The sequence below is a fragment of the Palaemon carinicauda genome, chromosome 30 (genome assembly GCF_036898095.1).
Source record: "Palaemon carinicauda isolate YSFRI2023 chromosome 30, ASM3689809v2, whole genome shotgun sequence".
Classification (NCBI taxonomy): Eukaryota; Metazoa; Arthropoda; class Malacostraca; order Decapoda; family Palaemonidae; genus Palaemon; species Palaemon carinicauda.
The window spans coordinates 23880341-23904378 of NC_090754.1; the positions used below are offsets into that span (position 1 = coordinate 23880341).

At 43.1% G+C, this 24038-nt stretch overlaps 1 protein-coding gene across 1 annotated transcript in view; it reads right to left on the reverse strand.

Annotated features, from left to right (window-relative positions):
* Positions 1–24038, reverse strand: part of LOC137623430 (ATP-dependent RNA helicase TDRD9-like) — a 266190-nt gene that overhangs the window by 53755 nt on the left and 188397 nt on the right. Inside the window, exon 11 of the mRNA XM_068354264.1 lies at positions 23453–23594. Within this exon, the coding sequence (XP_068210365.1) occupies positions 23453–23594 (142 nt within the window). The remainder of the gene's footprint in view (positions 1–23452; positions 23595–24038) is intronic.

Below are 24038 nucleotides of genomic sequence, written 5' to 3' on the forward strand. Positions count from 1 at the left end.
AGACAACCATAAAAAACACAACCCTTCATACAAGTATACTAAGGTTGAGTGGGGGTAGTAACTCCTTTGCCTAATACAAAAGCCGCAGCTATGTATGGGCCCAAGGTATAACACTTGTCATAGTCTACTCTCACCTCTCTGAGGTAACGAGAAGCGAAGACAGAGTTGCTCCTCCAGAACGTTGCATCCATGATTTGCCTAACTGACATATTTTTCTGATATGCCAGTGAGGTAGCAATGGCTCTCACTTCGTGAGCCCGTACTTTCAACAGGGCGAAGTGTTCTTCCTAACATAAGAGGCGGGCTTCCCTAATAGTTTCCCTCAGGAAAAAGGACAAAGCATTCTTTGACAGGGGTTTTTGAGGATCCTTCACAGAACACCATAACGAGTTGGATGCACCCCTCACGTTCTTAGTGTGGGCCAAATAAGCCTTGAGAGTCCTAACTGGGCAGAGGAGTCTTTCCTGCTCCTGACCCACTAGATTCGTGAGGTTAGGGACCTCAAAGGTCTTAGGCCAGGGTTTCGAAGGGTTCTCGTTCTTGGCGAGAAAGTCGAACCTTAAGGCACAAACCGCTCCATTTTGATTGAAGCCTACACGCTTCTCAATTACCTGGACCTCGCTGACCCTTTTGCAGTCGCTAGAGTCATAAGGAAGAGGGTTTTCTTTGTTACATCTCGAAGAAAGGCTTGCGAGATAGGTTCAAATTTCTTGGAGCACAGAAACTTAAACACCACATCCAGCTTCCAAGATGGGGGTCTTAATTGTACCTGTTTCGTCGTCACAAAGGGGGACTTAATTGTACCTGTTTTGTTGTCTCAAAGGACCTAATGAGGTCCTGCAAATCCTTATCTTGAGACAACTCTAGGCCTCTACGCCTAAAGACGGTTGAGAGCATTCTCCTGTATCCTTTGATGGTAGATACAGCCAGCTTAGCATCCTGCCTGAGGTACAAAAAAAAAAAAAGTCTGCAATCTGGCTCAGAGAGGTAGTGGTCGAGGAAACCTTGTGCCGCCTGCACCAAGCTCTAAAGGTCTCCCACTTAGACTGCTAGACTCTTTGCGACGAGATACTACTTGCTCTGGCAATAGCTTTCGCCGCTTGTGCCGAAAAGCCTCGAGATCTAATGAGCTCGGCAGTCTCTCGAAGTGGGGCTGTCTGAAAAGATCTGGACTTGCCGGGAGTCTTCTTGGGAAGTCCATCAGCATGCCCACCACTTCGGTGAACCATTCCCTTGCAGGCCAGAATGGAGCCACTAGGATCATTCGTCCCGAATCGAGGAGAGCGAATTTCCTGACGACCAGATTGATGATTTTGAATGGAGGAAACGCATACATACAAGTCCATCCCCGACCAATCCATCATGAAGGCGTCCACTGCTACCGCTTCCTCGTCCGGGACTAGAGAGCAGTAGTTGGGGATCCTCTTGCTCAAGTTGGAGGCAAAAAGGTCTATTACAGGTCTGCCCCACAACTTCCAGAGGCTCTGACAGACATGCGGGTTGAGAGTCCACTCTGTGGGAAGAACTTGTCCCTTCCTGCTGAGCATGTCTGCCCTGATGTTTCTCTGCCCTTGAACAAACCTCGTCAACAGCCGAGTCCTGTTCTCGCTCGCCCAAAAGGAGAAGCTCTCTCGCTGTTCAGAACAGAGAGAGGGAGTGAGTTCCCCCTTGTTTCCTGATGTACGCGAGAGCTGTGGTGTTGTCTGAATTGATCTCCACAGTCTTCCCTGACACCGAGGTTTTGAAGGCCTTTAGCCATAACAAAATGGCCATCAACTCCTTCCTGTTGATATGCCAACTGACCTGACTTCCTTCCCAAACACCTGAGACCTCCTTGTTCCCTAGTGTTGCTCCCCAGCCTGACTCCGACGCATCTGAGAATAACACTAGGTCGGAGTTCTTCTTGTACAAGGAGATCCCTTCTCCTAACAGAGCTGGGTCCAGCCACCACATCAAAAGATCTTTGATCTCTGTCAGAATGGGAAAAGAAAAGGAGTCCTCCTGGGTCTTTCTGTTCTATACCTTTGTGAGGAAGTGTTGCAGAGGCCTTAGGTGCAGTCTTCCCAACGAGACAAACTGCTCTAGGGAGGATAGAGTTCCCAGCTGACTCATCCACTCATTCACTGAGCATTCCTGTTTCTTTAAAAATTCTTTGACTTTCTCTAGGCACCTGGTCTGCCTTTCCTGGGAGGGAGAAGCCCGAAAAAGAACTGAATTCAGAACTATCCCCAAATAGAGAATAGTCTGATTCAGTTCGGTCTGAGACTTCTCCCTGTTGATGATGAGTCCCAGGTCCTGAGTCATCGTATACGTCTTCTGTAGGTCCTCCAGACATTTTTCTTTTGACTGTGATCGGATCAGCCAGTCATCCAGATAGAAGGATACCCTTATCCCCTCCTGATGTAACCAGCCTGCCACGTTCGCCATTAGCCTGGTGAAAACTTGAGGAGCCGTGCTGAGACCGAAGCAAAGTGCCCTGAATTGAAAGCACTTGCCCTGAATCCCAAATCTCAGATATTTCCTTGAAGTCGGATGAATGGGGACGTGAAAATAAGCGTCCTGCAGGTCGAGAGATACCATCCAGTCGCCTGAACGAACTGCTGCCAGCACGGACTGAGTCGTCTCCATGGAGAACTTTGTTTTCTCCACGAAGGCGTTCAGAGAGCTGACATCTAGGACTGGTCTCCATCCACCCAAGTTCTTGGGAACCAGAAATAGGCGATTGTAAAAGCCTGGGGATTTAAGGTCCCGAACTGGCTCTATTGCTCCCTTGACCAACATCTGGTCAACTAGCTCCAGAAGAGCCTCTTGTTTCCCCGCGTCGGCGTACTGAGCCACTAAGGCTAGGGGAGTGTCTGAGAGAAGAGGCTTTTTTAAAAAGGGGATCTTGTAACCTTCTTTGATGATCGAAAGGGACCAGGTTTCCGCCCCTCTCCTCTTCCAGGACTGCCAAAAACGAGACATTCTTGCCCCTACTGTTGTCTGGAGGACTTCCATCTCATTTTTTGGATCGAGGCCTAAACGCACCTCTGCTGGTCCTTGGCCCTGACTCTTGTCTTCTCCCCCTGAAATCCGCTCTCAAGGAAGCCCTAATCCGAAAGGGCTGCTGGAACTTCTTCTCTTCCTTCTTTAGAGGAGCAGGAGCAACAGGCAAAGGCTTTCTGGCAGACCGAGATAAAAGGTCCTGAGTAGCCTTCTGTGCCAGAGAAAGGGAAATATCTCTGACCAGAGCTTCGGGAAAGAGATGGTGTGACAGAGGGGCGTAAAGCAGCTCCGACTTCTAGGCAACAGTCACCGATCTAGAGGTGAAGGAGAACAATAGGGCCCTCTTCTTTAAGACCCCTGCTGAAAAAAGGGAAGCCAATTCATTCGCCCCATCCCTTAGAGCTTTGTCCATGCAGGACATGATACTCGTCAGGTCCTTCGTGCCTTCCAGGAGTTCAGTCTTCCTGGCCAGAGTCCCGAGAGACCAGTCCAGGAAGCTAAAAACCTCGAAAACCCTGAAAATTCTCTTGACGAGGTGATCAAGTTCCGACATGGACCACATCACCTTGGCAGAGTTCAGTGCATAAATTCTTGCCAAGTCCACAAGAGCAGAGAAGTCACCTTGGGAGGAGGCAGGCACTCCTAGACCCAAAGGTTCCCGTCTCATACCACATACTGGCCTTGAAAGTGAGCCGAGATGGTGGGAAAGAAAAGGTGGTCTTGACTGCTTGCCTTCGTTCCTTCATCCAATCACCCACCTTAGCGAGTGCTTTCCTGGCCGAAATTGAAAGTTTCATTTTGATGAAGGCCAAATGCTTCGTAGCCTTCTTCCTGGTGAATTGAGACTGAGGAGAACGAGGCACCGAAGGTTGAAATTCCTCCCCATAAAGTTCTAAAAGAGAGCGAGATAGAAACTTATAATCACTAGCAGAGTCGGTAGGTTTTTCTTCCTCTTCCAAAATATCATCGAGGTCCTGATCAAGGTCAACAACTTGAAGAAGTGGGCTGTAAGCAGCCTGGCACCGAGAGTTGTTTGCGTCCTGGCGCCGAGCGTAGTCTCGTCCTGGCGCCGAGCGCTGCTATCGTCCTGATGACGAGAAGCGGTATCGTCCTGATAAGGCAGGCTGCATTCGTCTTGCTTCCTAAAACGCGAGGTGGAATCGTCCTGGAGCTTCGAGCGAGAAGCAGAATCGTCCTGGCGCCAAGAGCGGGAAGAAGAAACGTCCTGGCGTCGCACCGATGAAGAGGGTGTGCGTTGTCGTACGGCCGACGAAGTGCGCAGAGGTTTCAATGGAGAGATACAGTGAACCCTCGCTACTTCGCAGTTCGACAATCGCGGATTCACCACTTCGCGGGGTTTTCCCATAACCCATATATATATACATATCGCGGATTTTCCGGAAAATTCGAAAATACCGCGAAATCTGAAGACAACCAAATACGATATTTTGTTACCTGTAATTCCATTAATACTGTAATTAGTAATATCTGCTCTTACTGATTGTTCATTGCATTACATATGATATATAATTCAGCACAGAAAGAAATAAAACACGAAAAGAGAATGTGATCATACGATAATTCAGTACGTAGTAAAATTAAATCGAACATGAAACGCAAATCAGATGCAGTCATACCATATTAGAATGGTGTGTACTGTAATGGATGTGCTTCTTTTCCATGAATCTTTTGTATGTATACGTACGTAGTACAGTACTGCATCCAATAATATTCTTTGTTGCAAAAATCACATTTCGAATACTGTAAGCGTACGAGAGAGAGAGAGAGAGAGAGAGAGAGAGAGAGAGAGAGAGAGAGAGAGAGAGAGAGAGAGAAAGAGAGAGAGAGAGAGAGAGAGAGAGAGGCGTAAAATAGCGTACGTAAATTTTTATTATTATTGTTATTATTATTATTATTGTTGTTGTTGTTAATAAAATTATTATTGTTATTATTATTAATCATTATTATTATTATTATTACTGTACAGTATTATTATCATTACCCTGTATTTATTATTATTACGGTATTGTACTTAATCTACGTACGTTCAGTATGCGCGGGGGCATCTTCTATGAGTAACCAACGCGCCATAGTACTGTAAGACGGGTTGTGATTGGTTCAAGCGCTGATAGATGACGAATCAAAACTCAAGTTTTGTTATCTAGCCTGTGATTGGTGTTTTGCCCGCATCTTCTACCCGCAGCATCAAAGTTCTCGCGGGGCTGCATCGTTCACTTTCTCTTTCCGCGTATTGCTGAGTAGACGTTCTTAACTTTGTGAAGTTTAATCTGTGCTGTGTGCGACTGTTTTAAGTTGAACTTTTTGTTGAACTTTCTGTTACAATGCCTCCCAAGCGTTCTGCTTCTAGTAAGGCTGGTAGTGAGCCTAAACGCCACCGAAGGATGATGACGATAGCTGAGAAGGTTACGCTTCTCGACATGTTAAAAGATGGTAGAAGTTACGCGGCCGCCGGCCGCCATTTTGGCATCAACGAATCCACCGTTCGCTACATCAAGAAGGACGAGGCGAACATTAGAAAGACTGCTGCAATCACCTTTAGCAGATCAGCGAAGCGAGTCGTTACAACGCGTAATAAAACGATCGTACGCATGGAAGGTGCTTTAGCTGTGTGGATTGCCGACTGCCGGAAGAAGAACATAGCGTTGGATACGAACACCATCCAAACAAAGGCTTTGAGCTTATATGAGAATTTTGCTGCAAAGGAACCTAAAGACGACGACGGCAACCATGCTGAAGATGATGATGATGCAGATGATCCTCAACCAGGGACATCCACTGATTCCCAGCCTCAGAAACGTTTTTCCGCAAGCAAAGGATGGTTCGCGAAGTTTCAGAAACGCTTCGCCCTGAAAAGCGTTTCCCTGCATGGGGAGTCTGCTTCCGCTGACACTGCCGCTGCTGAAACTTACGTGAACCAGACTTTCAAGAACATTATCGCTGAAGGTGGATACAAGCCGGAACAAGTCTTTGATATGGATGAAACCGGCTTGTTTTGGAAGAGAATGCCGTCGCGAACTTTCCTGTTCAAAGAGGAAGCCAAAGCCTCTGGCTTTAAGGCATTCAAGGATCGCGTTACCCTCGTGATGTGTGGCAATGCTGCTGGATTTTTGTTAAAGCCGGGGCTTATTTATAAGTCGAAAAATCCTCGCGCTTTGAAAAATAAAAATAAGAATCTCCTTCCCGTGTACTGGATGCATAATCAAAAAGCATGGATTACGAAGATGCTGACCTCCAACTGGTTCCACCAGTGTTTCATCCCGCAAGTCCATGAATATCTCTTAGAGAAGGGCTTGCCATTCAAGATCCTTCTCCTTATGGATAACGCTGGTGGACACGCAACTGACCTGTCGCGTGAGGGCGTTCAGGTTGAGTTCCTGCCACCCAACACCACGTCATTAATTCAACCAATGGACCAGGGGGTTATCAGGGCGTTCAAGGCCCTCTACACGAAGAATACCTTGGCGGACCTCGTTGCGTGTGTGGATGCTGCCCAAGATGACGAGGATGAAGACTTCAACTTGAAGGCGTACTGGCGGCAGTACACCATAGCCACGTGCCTGCAGAATATTCAAAAGGCACTTCAAGAGATGAAACCTGCAACCGTAAATGCAAGCTGGAAGAAGCTGTGGCCCGATATTGTTTACGACGACAAGGGATTTACTCCGTCGGAAATCCAACACTCTGCAATACGGAAATCTGTGCAGTTGGCTGCCATAATTGGGGGTGACGGGTTTGGCGACATGACGACTGAAGACGTCGACGAGTTGTTGGACTGCCATTCCCAGCCCCTAACTGACGCAGACCTCGAAGACCTGACGAAATCGGCAAGTGAGGAAGAGAGTGAGGGTACCCAGGAAGAGACCCAAGAAAATGTCGAAGAAACGGGCTTAACATTAGAACGGCTTGCCAAGTTCTGCAACCATATGAAGGAGGCGAAAGAAATGTTACAAGAGTGGGACGAGGATATGGTTCGCTCGATGCAATTCTCAAATAAGGTCGATGACATCACGACTCCCTACAGGATGCTCTTGGATCGAAAAAAGAAGCAGCGGCAACAACTTCCGATCACAATGTTTTTCCAGCCTCGCAAAAAAGAGCCAGTTCCTCCTGCTAGTACGCCTTCGGAAGAAATTGAAGAAGTTGAAGAGGTGTCCCAGGAAAAGACACCTCCGTCTGAAGAGACGTAAAATACTATCATTGACTGCACAGTAGAACACATCATCAGCTTCATCATCATCATTTCTACTGTGCAGCAAATTCATCGCCATCGTCATTCAAGTTTTTCTTGAACTTCTTTCGTGGTGAGTACAGTAACAATCTTTATTTTTTACTTTAACCTGTTTTATAGTTTAGTAATGTACGTACTGTATGCATTAAGTTAAAGGGAAGGTTTTAAAAGTCTACATGTTGTAACCTATCATATTTTTTTTTGTTTAAAATTTACATTTACGTACGTAAAACAATCTCTCTCTCTCTCTCTCTCTCTCTCTCAAATTGTTTTCCTGCTTTGCTACGTACAAGTACTGTATAATTTATATTTGTAAGGTAACATATTTTGTAAATGCTTTTACTGTAAATACTGTATGTACTGTATCATTATTTATCACTATCATCATGCGCGTTAAATGCCTTGTTTGTTCTGAGCGTGGTTGTTTACTGAGCGTACACGCCGTCGTTTCAGGCGGCGTCATAAAGAAAAAGATTTCATTTGGAAGTCCTAAGAAAAATACGTAAACTAAAACATTGGTAATAAAAAAATCAACATACAGTACTGTATAATCAATATAATCGATGCAAAAACTAACCTATACGTACATATATGTGTACACTAAATGAGTTTGTTTCTTCATTATGATCAGAGATGAACGTAAACAAAACATTGGTTGCCATTTTTTATCGTGCTTTTTAGGTGTTTAGGAAACACATGATATAAAATCGCCTTTAATATTTGTGCCTGTTTTAGTTTAGGGTGCTGTAGTACATGCATTAAGTGTTCTGTACATTAAAGGGTGGTTTGTTAACAGTACTACGTACAAGGGAAGGTTTTAAAAGTCCGAATATACATGTTAAATAAATAGGTAAATATGCTGTCACTACTTCGCGGATTTTCACCTATCGCGCCCGCGTCTGGAACCTATCTACCGCGATAAACGAGGGTTCACTGTACTTCGTTCCCTCTTAGAAGACGATCTCTTAACAGGCAAAGAGACATCCTTACGTCTGACGGACTGTGAAGGAGGGCGGCTGAAGGCTTGTACTAGCGATGAAAGCTGTTCCTGCATAACAACCATGAAAGCTTTAGCAACTTCTGCTGGAGGCGGCAGATGTTTGGGAGCACTGGCAGTAGAAGCAGGAAGATTATCAGGTTTAACTGGGCTAAGGACTCTCTGTTTCGTTCTCTTAACAGGAACAACAACGAAGTCGTCCTCCGAAGGATCAGGTTCTCGGCTACTCGAACCGGGAGAGGGAGAGCGAGACTGCACATCCCGGTCGCACCTCTTCGTCGGTCTTGATTCGTATCGCCACTTGCGTCTGGGAGAAGGATCAGGTGAAGACAGTAACGTATCCGACATGCCTTTTCTACGGCGGTCAAGGGCAGCCTGGGAGGTCGCAACAGGACTGTCTGAGGCGACGACTGACCGAGGATAAGCACCTCTCACCCCCTTTCGGCTTTCGCCGTACCTTCTCCCTTGGTCCTGGGAGCTTGGTAGAGGTCTAGACCTAGGGGTATGACAGATTCGATCAGCTGCCACCTCCACTGCACTTTCACAAGTACTAATATCACTTTCACCCTTACCTTTAATGGCCTCCAACTCAGCAGCCATCCTGGCATACCGAGGGTCATCCGTAGGCGCAGATCCTGTAGAAGGGGCAGGAGTTACTACATTGGGGGAAGGAACAACTTCCAAAGAGGTAACAATTAAAGGGTCAATAGATAAATCTAAGCTAGCTTTACTAGCAGACTTTGACTTTGATTTAGATCTCCTAACTCTATCGAGTTCAAGTTTGCGCACATAGCGCTTCATACCTAACCAATCATCTTCATTTAAACCCTCGCATTCCTTGCACCTATTATCTAGGGCACATTCAAACCCCCTGCAAACCATACAAACTGTGTGAGGGTCAACCGACACTTTCGGTAACCTCACCTTACATACATCACTCGCACATATACGAATATGAAGTTTTTCACTCATGATAAACAAAGCAAAAAAAAAAAAAAAAAAAAAACAACAACAAAACACGATTGCCAAATCCCAACACAAGTGTACTTCACCAAACGAAGTCCAAAAAAGCGATGTAGGTAAAGCGATTCGAAAAACTCTTAATGGCGGACCAACGATGTTGTCGATCCGACCGGCAGAGATAATCTGAAGAACAGAAAATGGGAATGATTCTAGATACCACTCTGTAAGGGTTGTTAACCACCTAACCACACAACCACCACAAGGCGGTTGCCGCGATTTTCGAATAAATTCTGCCGGAAGTCAGAGACTTAGCTATATATATATAACTGCCAGGTAATTACTATTCATAAAAACATGCTTTAATAAACCACAATTAAACAATAACTTCTAGTAAAATATGAAGGCTTAATAATGAAATAATTTAAGGAGGAATCTCCAAAATCAAACCCTTGTTCTCTAGTCTTGGGTAGTGCCATAGCCTCTGTACCATGGTCTTCCACTGTCTTGGGTTAGAGTTCTCATGCTTGAGGGCCCACTTGTGCACACTATTCTATCTTATTTCTCTTCCTCTTATTTTGTTAGTTTTTATAGTTTACATATGAAATATTTATTTATGTGGTGTTATGATTCTTAAAATATTTTATTCTAATTGTTAATAACTTCTCTTATTTCCTTTCCTTACTGGGCTATTTTCTCTGTTGGAACCCCTGGGCTAAAGCATCCTGCTTTTCCAACTAGAGTTTTAGCTTAGCAAGCAAGCAATGATGATAATAATGAAGCTTTAAAAATGACCTAGCCGAACGCATGCACATACACAGGCACAGAAAGAGAGAACATTTTTGTATGATTAATAATAATGGTTATAAACAAGTTATATGAAAACTATATCCTGTAACATATTGGTGCTGATGTAATATTCATCAAGAATATATTTAAAGTAAATTACGAAATTATATAAACAATACACCATTTGCATGTGCGCATTATCTTGATACAGTAGAGGGACTTCAGATCAACAGCACAGCTGATCACAACCAAAGGTAAACAAAAAAAGTTGGTAATTGTTGATTGCTAAAATGTTTCCGAAATTGAAAAATAGAATACAATGATGCTTTATTAGGGCATATGACATCCTATGGAACAAGAAAATAAAATAATGATATATGGTCAGAAAATATTGATAAACTATGACTTGGATGATTGCCGAATCCTGACGCAACTTAATAAGTCTACGGAAACTTCTTTTTTTCAGTTCAATACACATCAAGATTGACTTACGACACGTCTCTCAGTCCCTACCTCCGTCATAATTGTGATTGCTATTGTTAACTGTCAAGTCAATGGGAAGTGCAGCATCTAGACAATGGGCACCCCCAAGATGATCGAGAGAGAGGGAAAGATGATGTTTACTTTATAGGTGAAAAAAGAAAATGTCAAGAGACATAATAAAGGTATTAGTGTAGTAGACCTGACATGCACAATCGTACAACATCCACGATAGACACAATCCTGAAAACGAAGAAATCAAAACAATTGATACAAAAAAGGGGTACTACCTTTGATGAAATAATGGCAACATGTTACAAATAATGTTGAGAATTGCTTCTTATATGGATCAATGAGAAGCTATTAGTATGAGATACGATAGCCAAGAACATAATTTGTGAATAAGCTAAGTTTTCGTATGCTGATCTTGTTAAAAAGGAACCAGGTACACCAGCAAAGAAAAACAAACGCCTTAAGCAAGCTGAGCAATCCATAATGTGTGACATGGTGAGTGTGCGAGCTCCAATGTGAAGACAGCAGAGAAATGTTAATGGATTTCGAGTCTTAAATGTCATAACAAGTGTTAAACTGCAACAAGCCTGATCTCTTTTTGGAAGAACATCACCAGGAGGACTTTCATTACTAAAAAAAGGAAGGCAATTTCCTGTCACAGGCCTTTTAAGACTTTCTAACCCTGCTGTTTTGTGCTAATGCCAGCAGGAATTGCAAAATCAAAACTTCTTAGTGAATCCACGAGCGTTTAAGAAGTGCAAGACTCAAAAGAAGCATCTGAACATTATGTGGAGGTCAAAGAAGGTTTGAGCGACACATATTGTTTGTGGAATGGATAAATGAGGTTTTTGGTCTAGGTCAAAAAGTACCTTTTTGGAGAAGAACCTCCCACTCCAAGCCTTGTTGCAGATGAAGAATTCTCCTGCCCATCCTCCAGCCATTGAAGATGACCTGATGGAGAAATTCAAGTTCATAAAAATTAAGTTCCTGCCACCTAACACCACTCCTATTCTCCAATCCAAGGATAAGTAAGTAATTTCTAATTTGAAAAAAAAAAAAACAGCGATGTTTTGAGGTATGGAAGGGACCACAACCTCACCTTGAGAGTGTTTTGGAAAACATTTCCACTTTGTCAACAGCCTTAAAATAATTGATAAAGTCTGAAAAGGGTCACAAAGAGAACCCTCAACTCTGAAAAAAGGAAACTGTGGCCTGAATGAGATTCAAAATGTGATCTTGAGGGATTAAAACCCAAGCAGGACAAGGCAGTCAATGATGAAATTGCATCCTTTGATAAGACAATGGGGTTGCAAGTGGACAAGGACAACACCTGCAATCTTCTGGATGTGCATAGGGAGCAGATAACAAATGAAGAGCTGTTGGAATTTCATAAAGAGCAGCAACAAGATTAACAGAGGAAATTTCATCCAAGTAAGAGGAGGGACAGAGTGATTTAACTTACTTCAAGTGAAATAATGCTGGAAATGGGTGAAACCCAGAAAAAATTTGTAGAAACATATTACTCATAATAGGATTTGGCAGGGTGATCAACAAATCTATTTACAGATAAAATTCAATAACCCATTTTCATACCAGTTTAAAAACGAAAAGTAATCTCCAAATAGATTTCTGGTAAAATCTGACCGGAAGTGTAAAAAGACGACAAAGTATAAAATAACATAAATTAAGTCATTCAGCAAGTGATAGTGAATGCTGTTCAAGAGAGAATTCCTAATAATTTACTAGAAGTTCTGATGGAGGGAGATCCCTCCCTCCAAGTAGTGAAAATCTCCTCCTCCTCTTTCGTTTCCTGTACTCCAGCCACAGTTCTCCTCAAGGGTAAAGTGAGAGTTAATTTATCAATATACCTATTTTTTCAGTTTATTAATTTGTAATTATCTATATTAGCACTTATAATTTGTTCTTTTATTTGACATTAAAAACCTTTAAAAATTAGTGTGTGTTTAATAGATGTGTGGGATGCATCAAGTGATTTTCCTTTATATCTTATGGGAAAGATTTTTATTGGTTTACGAGCTTGTTCCTGGAACAGATTAAACTTGTAAAACGAAGTACTGTACCACAGTACATTCCTGCTAAAGTCTACCACTTTATTTTAGCTTCTTTGAACCCTTATACTTATCCTGAAAAGAGCGGGCATTTTCTTCTCTGTTGACTTGCACACAACAGCAAAATGTTCATTCTTTCCACACTGGGAACACTTTGTTTTTTGCCTTACAACATTGATGTCCGAATATCGATCCTTTTCACGTCTAAAGCATCTTCTTTAATGTATAAATTGTTGAGTGCTTCATGTAACCTTGGATAATTCCCAGTATTGTAGCAATTTTCATTAGCACTTTCCGAAGTTCGACAAATATTTACAGCCTTCTGCAGATTTAGCTCCTTTAACAAATGATTTAGAGTTTGTTCATCATTAGTACCAACAAAAATACAGTCTCTCAATCTATTGTCCATACACAATGAACAAAAATCACTGAAAGCCATAATTTTCAAGATCCTACCAAGGAAATTGTCAAAACTCTCCCGTTTCTTGGTTCCTAAGACATAATTGTCTTCAGTCTACGCAGATATTCCGTTGCCAATGCAAGGGGCTATTCATGGCATAAAGTATAATTCTATAATCTGCATCAGCTGAAAGAGAGGGGCAATATTGCAATGTTCGTGCCAAGATTTCTTCTAGAAGCCAAGTGAGAACCAACCTTTGCTCAGCATAAGTTAATGATTTGATTCCAGTCAACAGTAGAGAACCTTCAAATTTTTGCCACCAAGCATTCAACTCCTTCAGAGGCTAATGATGAGAAGCGAGTTGCATGCGTGGCACTATGATAGATTTTACTCATGGACTTCACATAACTTTGCCTTATTTAAATAAACACCTTTTTTGGGCTCAGGCCATGTCGTCCTGATGGAAGGTTCCTTTAAGTAGCTTCCTAGGGTATATTTGACTACAGTGATATTCCCAGAGAATTTAACTTAAGGTCTCCAGAATTCTAACTCCTGGTGCGAATATCCTTAAAGTTTCCTTTTAGGATATTGCATAATATCAGGGGACGTATTCTTGACACGCCACAGAGCAATCGCACCCTGCATAGCGTTTACGCTTCGAGGGGAAAAAGTGGCAAAATAAAAGAGGAGCCGTTATAAAGTTCTTCCTCCGTTACTGTTTGAGTACTCAGATGGCGCCATAATCGTCGGCCATCTTTATTCCTTTTTCTGTAGCGGTGACACTCGGTGGTTTTCCCAGTGCTCTCTCGTTATCAGGATTTATTATGCAATCTCCAGCTTCTTTTGCCTCTGGAAAGTTGAGTATTTAATTCTTATGCTGTATAAATTTAGCTCTGGCCGTAAAGAAAGAATTAATTCAAATTAAACTAATTTTTTGGCAGAGCTATTGCCTAGACCGGAGGTGCCGTCGTTTGTAACGCATGAGTTATTTAGTTAGCCAGAATGACTTTCCCAGTATAATAACTTAAATAAAAATAATTAGCTATTTAGTCTTCATTGCTAGGAAATAATTATATTATGCCGATAGTATTCACATTAGTTTCGGTGAATTAGGTAGCTGATCCTGTTTACGCCAGGCTTCCTAGCCTAGGCGTTATAGTTTACTCTCTTGCATGATATAATAAGTGTTCCTGGTGCTATTAAATTTAAATGAAGATAATAGGCAATTTATACATATAAGATATATGGATTGCATATAAAATTAACTCTTCTAAGATAGTATACGAGAGAGCTTCGATGAGTTAGGTAGTCGATCTCACTGTCGCTAGGCTAGTAGCCAAGTGGTTTTAGTATACTTTCATACAATCTCCCCGGTTACCCTCATATATAGGGTAATCCCTCCTTCCTTCTGAGTGTAGCCTATGACTACAATCCTAGTTGGTCTTGCCTCGAATTGTCATTCTGGCAAGGTTAGGCAAGGGTTTTTCTGCCCCTTCACTTAGCTACTGATGGTGAGCTTTGGGTTTGGGTCAGAACCTCAGAGTACTTGTCGTGTGCCGGCAACTGATCGATAAGGTGAATGTACTCCCCTGTCGGATCTTGTTGGTTGGCATAGGAGGCTTTGCCTCCCTAGACTGCACTTGAAGGGGTCATGTGATCCCCTTCTCCCTGTGGTTTAGTCGACTAGTCCTGTGCTCGCAGACCCTAGGCTGAAGAATAGTGATTATTTTTATGCCTAGGATGGCGCCGGCAGTGGGACTCTGTTTCTCTAAGATTAAGGGAGGTGGCTAGATGATTGCCAGCCCCCCTTACTGTATTGGCAGACCCTAGGCTGGGGAATGTATTCTCCGTCCGCCTAGGATAACGCTGATACTGAAACAGAGCTTCCTATAAGTGTGGTAGGGCCGACATGCCGCCGGATCCTCTCACACCTTAGACAGGACCCTTTCCCCTTCCCATTCTGTCCTTTAGTGATGGCCTAGCCATCACATCCCTGTGGCCGTTGTCCTACAATCTCGCCGATTGCCGGCAGGCTGTAAGGCCAGCTTGGGCTTCTGCCTGTATGGCCTAGTCGTATAGCTTCCCTATCAGACATGGAGCTCCGGGATAGCTGTATCAGCAGGTCTAGCTGCTGGTAGGAGACCCATTTGCTTTAGAGTGTTCTTCAGTCCTCCCTTGGGCTGCCATCCACATCCTACGGCCGGCAGATACCAGCACGGAGGTGGATGGGTGGAAGCTTTATTCTATATTCTCCCCTTCCATTAGATCCCTCATTCAGATGGAAGGAAGTAATATAGTGGCTAGTGCCGCCACTCTTACATCACCCTTCACTCCTTGCTTTCTCTCTCTCTATTGGCTAGTGCAGCCAGCTACTATCCTAACTGGCGACTGCCGGCTACTAACCTTGCCAGCAAGATGCAGGCTAGACTTGTGGTCCGACCGCTGTTAATTCACTGTCACATCTGATTCTGCCGGCAAGGGCCGGCCGAGTCGGGTACTCCGGCCACTACCCTGTTACATTGATTTCTGGCTGGGATAGTGTGCCAACAGCCAGTGACCCGCTGGTGTCCGGCAAGCCACCGGCCATAAAAATTATCAATTTTGTGCCAGCTGAATTGAGCCTTAGGTACTAGCCTTGCCGGCTGCATGCCGGCAGCAACTATGGTATATGTAAATACAGTAGCCAGTACATCTGTAGTATAGAGTATACTGCAGACAGAAAACTATGGTATGAAAGTATACAGTAGTTAAATTTTCCAACATACTCTGTGTGTCCAGGTGCAGTCTATTGTTGAGACCTTATAAGATTGGGAAAGGAATTCCCTTTTCTTTATACTGATAGATGATCAGTTATTTTGACCCTCATTATTAACCCTTTTGGAAGTAGGTGTTGTTTACACTACTCTATCCTTACAGGCTAGACTCTTCCATCAGGCCTCTTAAGGAGGATAACCCTAGAATTAATATTGAAGGAGGTCACAGCAATTGGCTGGGCGGGAAACACATGTATGTCTCTTTCCTATTTCATTTCTAGCTTACCTATCCTAAGCTATATGCAATAAAATAAAATGGAAAATATTAATATAATATTAGTTTATCTAATGAGATAGACTACGTTATACTCATTTTATTTTCCTCACTTTACAGGAGGACCATGTGAAGTGCGATAGCGTTTTCTGCAATGTTCATAGCAGGAACTTCTATGGCCATCTGGGGTGTAGGACACACTCCCGCTGCTTCATCACCAAGGGACCTCTCAAATACTGGGACCCACAGGTATGTACAGTATGTAAAGACCTGATGTATGAGGCTTTTGAAAATCTCAAGACAAGAGTCAAGGGCTGCAGCTCGGGACAAGCTGCACAGATGGGTTCATGGCTTCCAAAAGAATGTCACGGGGCCTTACCTTCCTAGTGAGCGTATGAGAGACCTTCTTTTCCCCAAGGCATCTGCGGATGCTGATATTCCTCAGCCTCACCCTGAGATCCCTTGCATCCAGATACCCGTTGACACGGATGTCTCAGATGCTATAAAGGACATCCATCTAGATGATGAGAGGGTGTCAGAGGACACCGAAAAGGACCTTCTGGCGGAAGGTCGAGATGAGGAGTCAACGCTGGCTCCCGAGACAGAAGAGGAGGAAGTCGAAACAGTCTCTGTTTTGTCGGTTCCTGCCCCAGAACCCATGCCCTCTACGTCCTCCGCTCCTCAACCTGAGAGGTCGGACGACACCCTGTCTGCCATCAAAGCTATGATGGAAATGTTCGAGAAGAAGAGCGAACAAAGGGAAGCTGCATTCAGGAAGGAGATTCATCAGATTACAGAGTCCCATGGGTCTCAATGGAGACTCAACGTTAAGGATCTTCCCTCGTGTTCCGAGGTAAACCCATGGATGCATGCCGAGTACATGCCAATTACAAACGGTAAGATCTTTATTTCAGAGAAGCTGGGAGCTGTCCTTATTGAGGACATCGAGTTCTGGCCCAGCTTTGAGTCCTATCCAGACTGCTTCGTTCGTCTAAGGATGGAACAGATATCCAAGGAAGAGACAGAGCCTAAGGAGGTCATAGTGCTTGACCATACGAAGGCTCAGGCTTTGCTAGCCAGCAGTTTAAAGGACAGGGGCTTCACCAATTCCAAGGTGCCGGCCCTGAGCAAGAAACATCCCTCTTTTCTTGCTCCAGCAACTATGGCTTTCCCCTTTGTGGAAAAGTCATTTAAGGCAGTGATTAAGGCAGTGGAAGCTGGGAAATCTTGCCCTACACTGGAGGAGTGTAGGCCCCTCTCCCTAGCCTTGCCAACGGATGACAAAGACTGAAAGGATATTCAACTTACCTTCTCAGTCAGGAAGTTGGAGGCTGATATCGCTGGATGTCAGTTCAGCGAAAACCTCTCCAAGTTGTCTGAGTTTCTCCTACGCAGGGAACAAGACACAAAGGAGAGGCTTGCTGCCCTTCTGTCTCTCCAGGTGTCCATGGAGGCAATGGCTAGTGAACAGAGCCCCCCGGATATGTTCATGGTCATGGCCAAAACACATTTGGCAACCCTAACTAAAGACTTCTACAGCTTTGTTAGGGCAAGAAGGGCTTGTAGAGAGTTCGTGTTTGCCTCGGCTGCAGTCAAACATGAGCCCAGGAAGTTAATATCTTCCAATATCTGGGGGGAAAGACCTATTTCCAAACGATCTGGACAAAGAAATAGTCAACAAGGCCGCCACGGAGAATAGAAATCTTCCCCAGAAGTGAGGCATGTCGGCTAAGAGGAAGTCTTCTCCGGATGAGGGTCCCCAACCAAAGAGGAAGACAAAGAGGCCAAGAGTGCCAGCTCGCCCTGCTAGACAACTTCCCGTGACCGCGGTGCCACAGATGGTGCCACAGCCCCAACCCACCTACCAGATGGTACCCAAGCAAGTGGTGACTCAGTCACCAGAGATTCCTCTAGACGTCCCTCGAGAGGAAGAGGGGGTAGGGGAGCACATGGTCGAGGAGGCAAGCCCTCCGGAAACCAGAAGCAATGAGATGCTTCTGGTAGGAGGAAGACTCCGACTCTTCTGGGATCGTTGGACCTTCGATCCCTGGGCCCACAGCATAATCAAGAACGGACTAGGTTGGAGCTGGAAGACAGCTCCACCATCATTTCTTCAGTTCTTCCAACACTCCACCCTAGTTCTGGAAGAATATACCCGAGAGTTCTTGAGCAAACGGGTGATAAAGAGGGCAAAGTCCATCAAATTCCAAGGAAGGCTCTTTTGTGTTCCCAAGAAGGACTCAGAAAAACTCAGAGTCATTCTGGATTTGTCACCACTCAACAAGTTTATAGAGAACGACAAGTTCAAGATGCTGACCCTTCAACACATAAGGGCCCTGTTGCCCAAAAGGGCATACAGTCTCCATAGACATGGCAGATGCCTATTGGCACATTCCGATCAATCACCAACTCTCCTCCTACCTAGGATTCAGGCTACAAAAAAGAAAGTACACTTTCAGAGCCATGCCCTTCGGACTAAACATAGCCCCAAGGATCTTCATGAAGCTTGCAAAAGCAGTCGTTCAACAACTACGCCTACAAGGTGTCCAAGTGGTATCCTATCTGGACGATTGGCTGGTGTGGGCAGCATCTGAGCCGAAATGCATGCAAGCATCCAAGAAAGTGATCCAGTTCCTGGAACATCTAGGATTCAAGATCAACACCAAAAAGTCTCGACTATCTCCAGCTCAGAAATTCCAATGGCTAGGCATACATTGGGACTTACAGTCACATCGTCTCTCCATTCCATTAAAAAAGAGGAGAGAGATAGCAGGATCTGTCAAGAGACTTCTAAAATCCGACAGGATTTCAAGACGCCAACAGGAGAGAGTGCTGGGCTCCCTCCAGTTTGCATCAGTGACAGACCCAGTGCTAAGAGCACAGCAAAAACATGCATCAGGAGTCTGGAGAAGATACGCATCAAACGCTCGAAGAGATCTAAGAAGACCATTGCTGATTCGGCTACGATCACTTCTCAAGCCATGGTCGGAGGCCAGAAACTTCAAGAGGTCAACACCTCTACAACCTCCTCCACCCTCAGTCGTCATCCACACGGATGCATCCTTGGAAGGATGGGGAGGTCACTCTCATCAACGCGGAGCTCAAGGAACTTGGTCCCCTCTATTCAAGACCTTCCATATCAACATTTTGGAGGCCATGGCAGTCTTCCTCACACTGAAGAAATTATCCCCTCGTCCTTCAGTCCACATAAGACTGATTCTGAACTGCGAGGTGGTAATGAGATGTGTGAATCGTCAAGGCTCGAGATCGCCTCAACTCAACCAAGTGATGTTGGCCATCTTCCGTTTGGCGGAAAAGAAGATATGGCACTTGTCAGCAGTTCCGCAATGTGACAGCGGATGCTCTATCCAGGATAACTCCGATAGAGTCAGAATGGTCCCTAGACGCAAGATCATTCTCCTTCATCTTACATCAAGTCCCAGAACTGCAGATCGACCTCTTCGCAACGAGCGACGACAAGAAACTTCCTCGATACGTGGCTCCATACGAGGACACTCTAGCGGAAGCAGTGGAAGCCATGTCCCTCAACTAGAACAATTGGACCAGGGTTTACCTGTTCCCTCCACCCAACCTGCTGATGAAGGTCCTCAACAACTGGTTCCCCTTGATTTTGAAATTACAGCCAAGGCTGATAAATCTGCCAGACCCAGTTCTGTCTCAAGTACAGAAGTCGACTGTCTTCGCTTCATTACAGAAAACCCGAGACCTTCATCTCATGATTTTCTCTCCCTAGCAGTAAAGAACAGGTTTGGGATCTCGAAAGAAAGTATAGACTTCTTAGAGGAATATAAGTCAAAATCTACCAGAAGGCAATACGGGTCATCTTGGAAGAAGTGGGTGGCCTTTGTCAAGGCAAGAAATCCAAAGGAAATCTCAATGGATTTCTGCTTGTCTTTCTTTATTCACCTTCATGAAGAAGGTTTAGCAGCCAACACGATAACTACGTGTAAATCTGCCTTGACTAGACCTTTGCTTTATGCTTTCCAGGTAGACTTGTCTAATGAGATTTTTAACAAAATCCTTAAGGCCTGTGCCAGGCTCAGGACTACAGCACCCCCAAGGCCCAGCTCATGGTCTTTGGATACGGTACTACATTTTGCTTCAAGTTTGGACAACGATGCTTGCTCTTTGAAAGATTTGACTCAAAAAGTTATATTCTTGTTTGCTCTATTCTCAGGAACTAGGATTAGTGAGATAGTGGCCTTGTCTAGGGAAGAAGGCCATATCCAGTTTGCTGAAACGGGAGAGCTAAATCTCTTTCCCGACCCAATGTTTATAGCCAAGAATGAGCTACCCACTAAGAGGTGGGGTCCCTGGAGAATCTGCCCTCTGAAGGAAGATGTCTCGCTGTGTCCAGTGGAGAGTCTAAAGGTCTATCTTCGCAGAACTTCAGACTTCAGGGGAGGACAGCTCTTTAAAGGAGAAACATCGGGCTCAAACTTATCCTTGAAACAACTAAGGGCAAAGATCACCTACTTCATTCGCAGAGCGGATCCTGACAATACACCAGCAGGTCATGATCCTAGGAAAATTGCTTCTTCGTTAAATTTTTTCCAGCTTATGGATTTCGAGAGCCTTCGCTCGTTTACTAGATGGAAGTCATCCAGTGTTTTTCAAACACTACGCGAAGCAAGTGCAAGAATTAAAACAATTCGTGGTAGTGGCAGGTAGTGTACTAAAACCTGTCGCTTAGTGCTGCGAGGAACAGTGAATTATGTGGGACTTTAATTCTAAAGGGTGTACATGTTGGCACATTATAGTGCAACATGGTAAGTGAAATGTCATCATGGTGACATTATGGACTGTTCCAGTGTACAAAGGTGATGAAACATAGACTAAACACTAAGTACCATGTGTTTGTTACACAAGTGTAAATAGACAGACTTCTCAGAAAGAAATTAGAAAATTTATTAAAATTTACAAAAATTTTCATGTGAAGTGGCAGTTTTTGTTTTCAGGTAAAACAAGCATTTCTGATTTATTATGTCTTGTCTATGTTATTAAATCCTATTCCACTTACATTTATATGTTATTATAAATGTATGCTGAATTTCTATTTATTTTGACAATAAATGATTAATTGTTTTGTGCGTCTTATTTTGCCCTAAACATTTTAATAAAGTTATGTGTGAACATTCATTTCATCACTTTTTATTCTGCATAACTACATCAAACAAAGTTAGTAACTTTGTTCCTATATGTGTACAAACCTTTCTAGCTAGAAGTAACTTGTTCCAATACATGATACAAACTTGTCTGTTGCGGTATACAACTGGACTGCTATACCTCAGATGCTATGGTGGCTGACATGAACCTGTGTTCATATTATAAATACAACTTTGGCTAAAGGCATACAGTGAGACCTGCATGTCCTTTTTGAATGCTAGGTGGGTCATATGAAATATGCAACTTCGAGACTTTTCCCGAGTCTAGTTCGACTCTTCCCTGTAGGGGGAAGGAAGCACTAACATAGTATATGATTAGAAGAAATGACATATAACGGTAATGTCATAGGTCTCATAGGTCTAAATGACCAAGGAAACATTGTCATGAGGTCTAAGGCACAACTGGGAAATCCACGTATACATTAATGCTCTGGTAAACTTCCATCAGGACGACATGGCCTGAGCCCAAAAAACGGATTTTGAGCGAAGCGAAAAAATCTATTTTTGGGTGAGATAGCCATGTCGTCCTAATGGACCTGCCCTCCTTTCTATGAAAGGCCTTGGCAGAATCCCTCCCGATATTACTGTATCTATAAGTACCGGCTTAACGCTACAAGGAATAAAGATGGCCGACGATTATGGCGCCATCTGAGTACTCAAACAGTAACGGAGGAAGGAGAACTTTATAACGGCTCCTCTTTCATTTTAACACTTCCCCCTCGAAGCGTAAACGCTTTGCGGGTTGCAGATTGCTATGTGGCGTGTCAAGAATACGTCCCCTGATATTATGTGATATCCTAAAAGGAAACTTTAAGGATATTCGTGCCAGGAGTTAGAATTCTGGAGACCTTAAATTAAATTCTCTGGGAATATCACTGTAGTCAAATATACCCTAGGAAGCTACTTAAAGGAACCTTCCATCAGGACGACATGGCTATCTCACCAAAAATAGATTTTTCACTTCGCTCAAAATCCGTTTACTTTCTTCATGGAGTTTGTAGACATTTCCATTTTGCACACTAACTATCCTAACACTGCAGCTATACATTATTCCCTTTTCTAAGCCATATCAACTTGTCTAGCCAATAACTCTGTTAATTGTTCCAGTTGCTTTATCATCATGTAAATAAAATCTTAATTTATAATTACCTTTGATTACGATAATTTCTGCAGCAGAATAAACCATACTTACAGCACAATGTTTAATATTTCAGAGAATGACTTCAAAACTAGACACTGTACATTCTTCCCATAAGATGCTCCTGTACAACTGACGGAATGTATTTACAAAGAAATCTCTCTATTAATCTACATAGGTAGTTGGTTACCACTTCAAAACAATTTCATAACTGATTACTTAATGAGTAAACAAGCAAAACATATGGACATTTAGAAATATTAATTCTTTGAATAGCATGTAATGTTGACTGTACTAATTGAAGATTGAAAATATATACTATAGAAAATGAAAAAGTTTGAGTGTTCTTAAGAGGAAAAATTTCAGAGTAAATATGAGTACAAGTACTATGTAAACTGAAACCAAAAGATGGAGTAATGAATGTTAACATGGATGGTAAAAGAATGGAAATGCTTGGAAATCAAATATTCAGGATTAAATATATTGAAGATGGTAGGATGAGACAAGAGTGTGCCTAAAATAAGATGAAATAAGATATTTAGGTATATGCAAAATATTGAAAGCGTACTTCAATTGTTAATTAACGCCAGGATGGAATGTATTTAGAGATTATTGAGCCAACTCTCCTTTAGGAAAGTGAAATAGGAAAGCTGAACACAAATAAAAGAAAAAATGATGAAGCTGTTGAAATGAACTGCTATCATGATAACCTGTACATTATATGGAAATATTCCAAGGGTGCAAAATGGGGAGTCTGGGAGTAGTAAAAAGGTTAGTGGGTATACTGTATGTAAGAATGAGTCACAGAAATTGAGACAATTTGAACAAAAGAAGGGATGAAAATAGCTATGGGATGTTCATATAATCAAGAAAGGAGAGGAAAACAGAATTGGATACATGGAGTGAAAGAGGTATTGTAGCGTAAGGGGCTTGATATCTAAAAAGCACGCAATTGTATGATGGATACAGTAGAATGGCGCAGCATGTGTAGGGTATTAGGATGTACCACTTATGAGTGTTCTAAATAGGTGTATGAATTAGCTGATTTTGTGATGATTTATCCATAATTAAGCAATAAATAGTAGGAATTTGGCCATGAGAATATACTGTAAGTTATCAAAAATGAGTAATGATGTTGTGAACTTGACTTTGTGACCCACCTGAGCAATAAAATCCTGATTGAGAGTCCGGTTTTTTAACCATAAACTGGCTCTCTCATCCCATACTGCTGTAGTAGACTTTGATATCGGTTTAATTTCAGCTAGCATACATTCGACTGCTAACATTGGAATTCCTTGAATACTGAAAGAAAAAATAATTAACGTAAATGTGCCATTAAGAATTTCCATAATCAGTATCACTAAACAAAATTACAATTTTAATGCCTCATGCAACAAAGCTGAAAGGCTAAATCTTACTCTTTATACTGAGTGTTGGAATGTTAGCAGCATATTACAAGAATGGGAGAGTAGAAATTATTAAGGATAGATATTAGCGAAGCTGTTAAACTCTTATAACTAGGTGTACACAGGTTTGGAGCAGGGAAGCCCCACCACCCTGTTTGCCCACTAAGCAGTCACCCTGATTGAAAGCAGGACTTAGTCTAGGGGGTATGTGATGGCGGGAAAGTTTAAGAAAAGGACTCAGGTTTGCATGGTTATGAAAAATACTAATCTTATAAATTTGTCATTTGTTCCTACACAAATACAAACTTTCATCCTTTACATGGGAGACTCATCCTCAGGT